Below are 1,759 nucleotides of genomic sequence, written 5' to 3' on the forward strand. Positions count from 1 at the left end.
TCCAGCCCCCCGGCAGGATTTTGATACACGCGGTTGATGCCTCGTTAGAGAAGCCGTGGCTCTTAAATAAAACCCCCCTTTTTTCACCGGACGAGGGTATCGAGCGCCTAAATACCCGCACTCGTCTTTTTTCCTACCCGTCCCTCTCTCACGACTGGGAAAGCATCGCTGGAATAAGGAGAAAAAACAGGGTTTAAGGCTAAAAGGTACCTTGAGGTTTCCTCTTCTTCCGTAAACACGACGTCACGTATCTCTCCAGCTCCCGTAAGGTGGATGGTTTTAACGTCTCAAAGTCAATCTCGATCTCATCGGGATTGGAGTTTTTGAGGGAGGGTTCTCTCGACTGGATGATATGGACAACTCGGCCCAGTTTCTCACCGGGGAGTTTATTAATGTCCAGGCTCAGCTGCCGCTTCTCCTCATAGGACATGGGTTTACACTTCTCCTCCTCCTCAGACTCGTAGGCTGGAGGGGGCTTGCTGTTCTTCACCGTCACAGGCTCCTTCTTACTACTTAAGAACAATTAGGAGATGTTATTACAGAACACACCGTAACGCCGAAAAGCAGCCGCTCGGGTCTAACCTCTTACGCGTAACCACTAAATCGCTCTATTTTTACTCTCCATCCTGGAAACGAGCATCTTTTTCTTTTGTAGCTCGAGCTTGAAGCTCAGCCACGAGGCTGGGACTTAGAAAGCTGAGCTCAACCCGCTGTTAAGACAAGAAAGGCTGAGCTCAATCTGCTGTTAGACAAGAAGGCTGAGCTCAACCTGCTCTTAAGACAAGAAGGCTGAGCTCAACCCACTGTTAAGACAAGAAAGGCTGAGCTCAAGCTGCTGTTAGACAAGAAGGCTGAGCTCAACCTGCTGTTAGACAAGAAGGCTGAGCTCAACCTGCTCTCAGACAATAAGGCTGAGCTCAAGCTGCTCTTAGACAAGAAAGGCTGAGCTCAACCCGCTGTTAAGACCAGAAAGGCTGAGCTCAAGCTGCTGTCAGACACCCAAGGCTGAGCTCAACCTGCTGTCAGACGCCCAAGGCTGAGCTGCCCGTCCCAACGCTCGCTCTCCCAAAGAGATGAGCGGCCCCAGGAGGTAACTCAGAAAAGCAGGAGCGGCTCCGGAGCAGAATTCCTCAACGTCTGCACTTGGATGGACCAAGGCTCAACCGATGCCGCCCGTTCCTCGCCAGGGAAGGCAGGAGGTCTGGCTGCGTCAGGGCCTGACGCCCCATACGGAGAAGTAAAACCCAGCATCCGTAAAAAAAAATGTTCGTTAAGAAGGGGAACCCCCCCCCCCAGCTACGGGGACTCCTCGACATCACCGTCGGGGTTATCTACGCTTCGGGCACTTCAAAACCGATGGAGGTAGATCTGTAGGTATTTATCCCACCGTTTACAGCAGATTCGGTGCTAACGCAGTTAATAAATGAAGCCTGGGTAGAAAATCACCCCAGAATTAGCGAAGGATGAGGTTAATGGTGTCGCCGACGGTCCGCTTCCCTAAATTAATCCGCTGCCGTGCCCGCCGGGGTTTATTCAAAGTCTGAACACGCTAAACGCTGCGGTGAGGCCCGGGGACGGAGACAAGCTCCAAGAGCTCGCTCGTTATTTCCTCCTTTCTGAATTTCATCTCATTACAGCTAAATATGCCAAACAGCTCCTTTTCGCCTCGGGTTAAATGCCAAGATCCTGCCTCCCCTTCGAGCCGGCAGCTGACAAGCGGCAGAGACTCGGCTCTCGGCATCTTACCTCTGAATTTGAA

At 52.0% G+C, this 1,759-nt stretch overlaps 1 protein-coding gene across 2 annotated transcripts in view; it reads right to left on the reverse strand.

Moving 5' to 3' along the window:
- LOC103894317 (bromodomain-containing protein 4) overlaps positions 1–1,759 on the reverse strand; it is a 39,952-nt gene that overhangs the window by 2,136 nt on the left and 36,057 nt on the right. The window contains exon 11 of one of the 2 annotated variants that reach the window (XM_009273670.2): positions 211–509. In XM_009273670.2, coding sequence (XP_009271945.1) covers positions 211–509 — 299 coding nt within the window. Of the gene's footprint in view, positions 1–210; positions 513–1,759 lie in introns of both variants that reach the window. The other variant, XM_009273669.2, reaches the window with a different exon arrangement.

The sequence above is a fragment of the Aptenodytes forsteri genome, unplaced genomic scaffold, assembly GCF_000699145.1.
Source record: "Aptenodytes forsteri isolate BGI_AS27 unplaced genomic scaffold, ASM69914v1 Scaffold687, whole genome shotgun sequence".
Lineage (NCBI taxonomy): Eukaryota > Metazoa > Chordata > Aves > Sphenisciformes > Spheniscidae > Aptenodytes > Aptenodytes forsteri.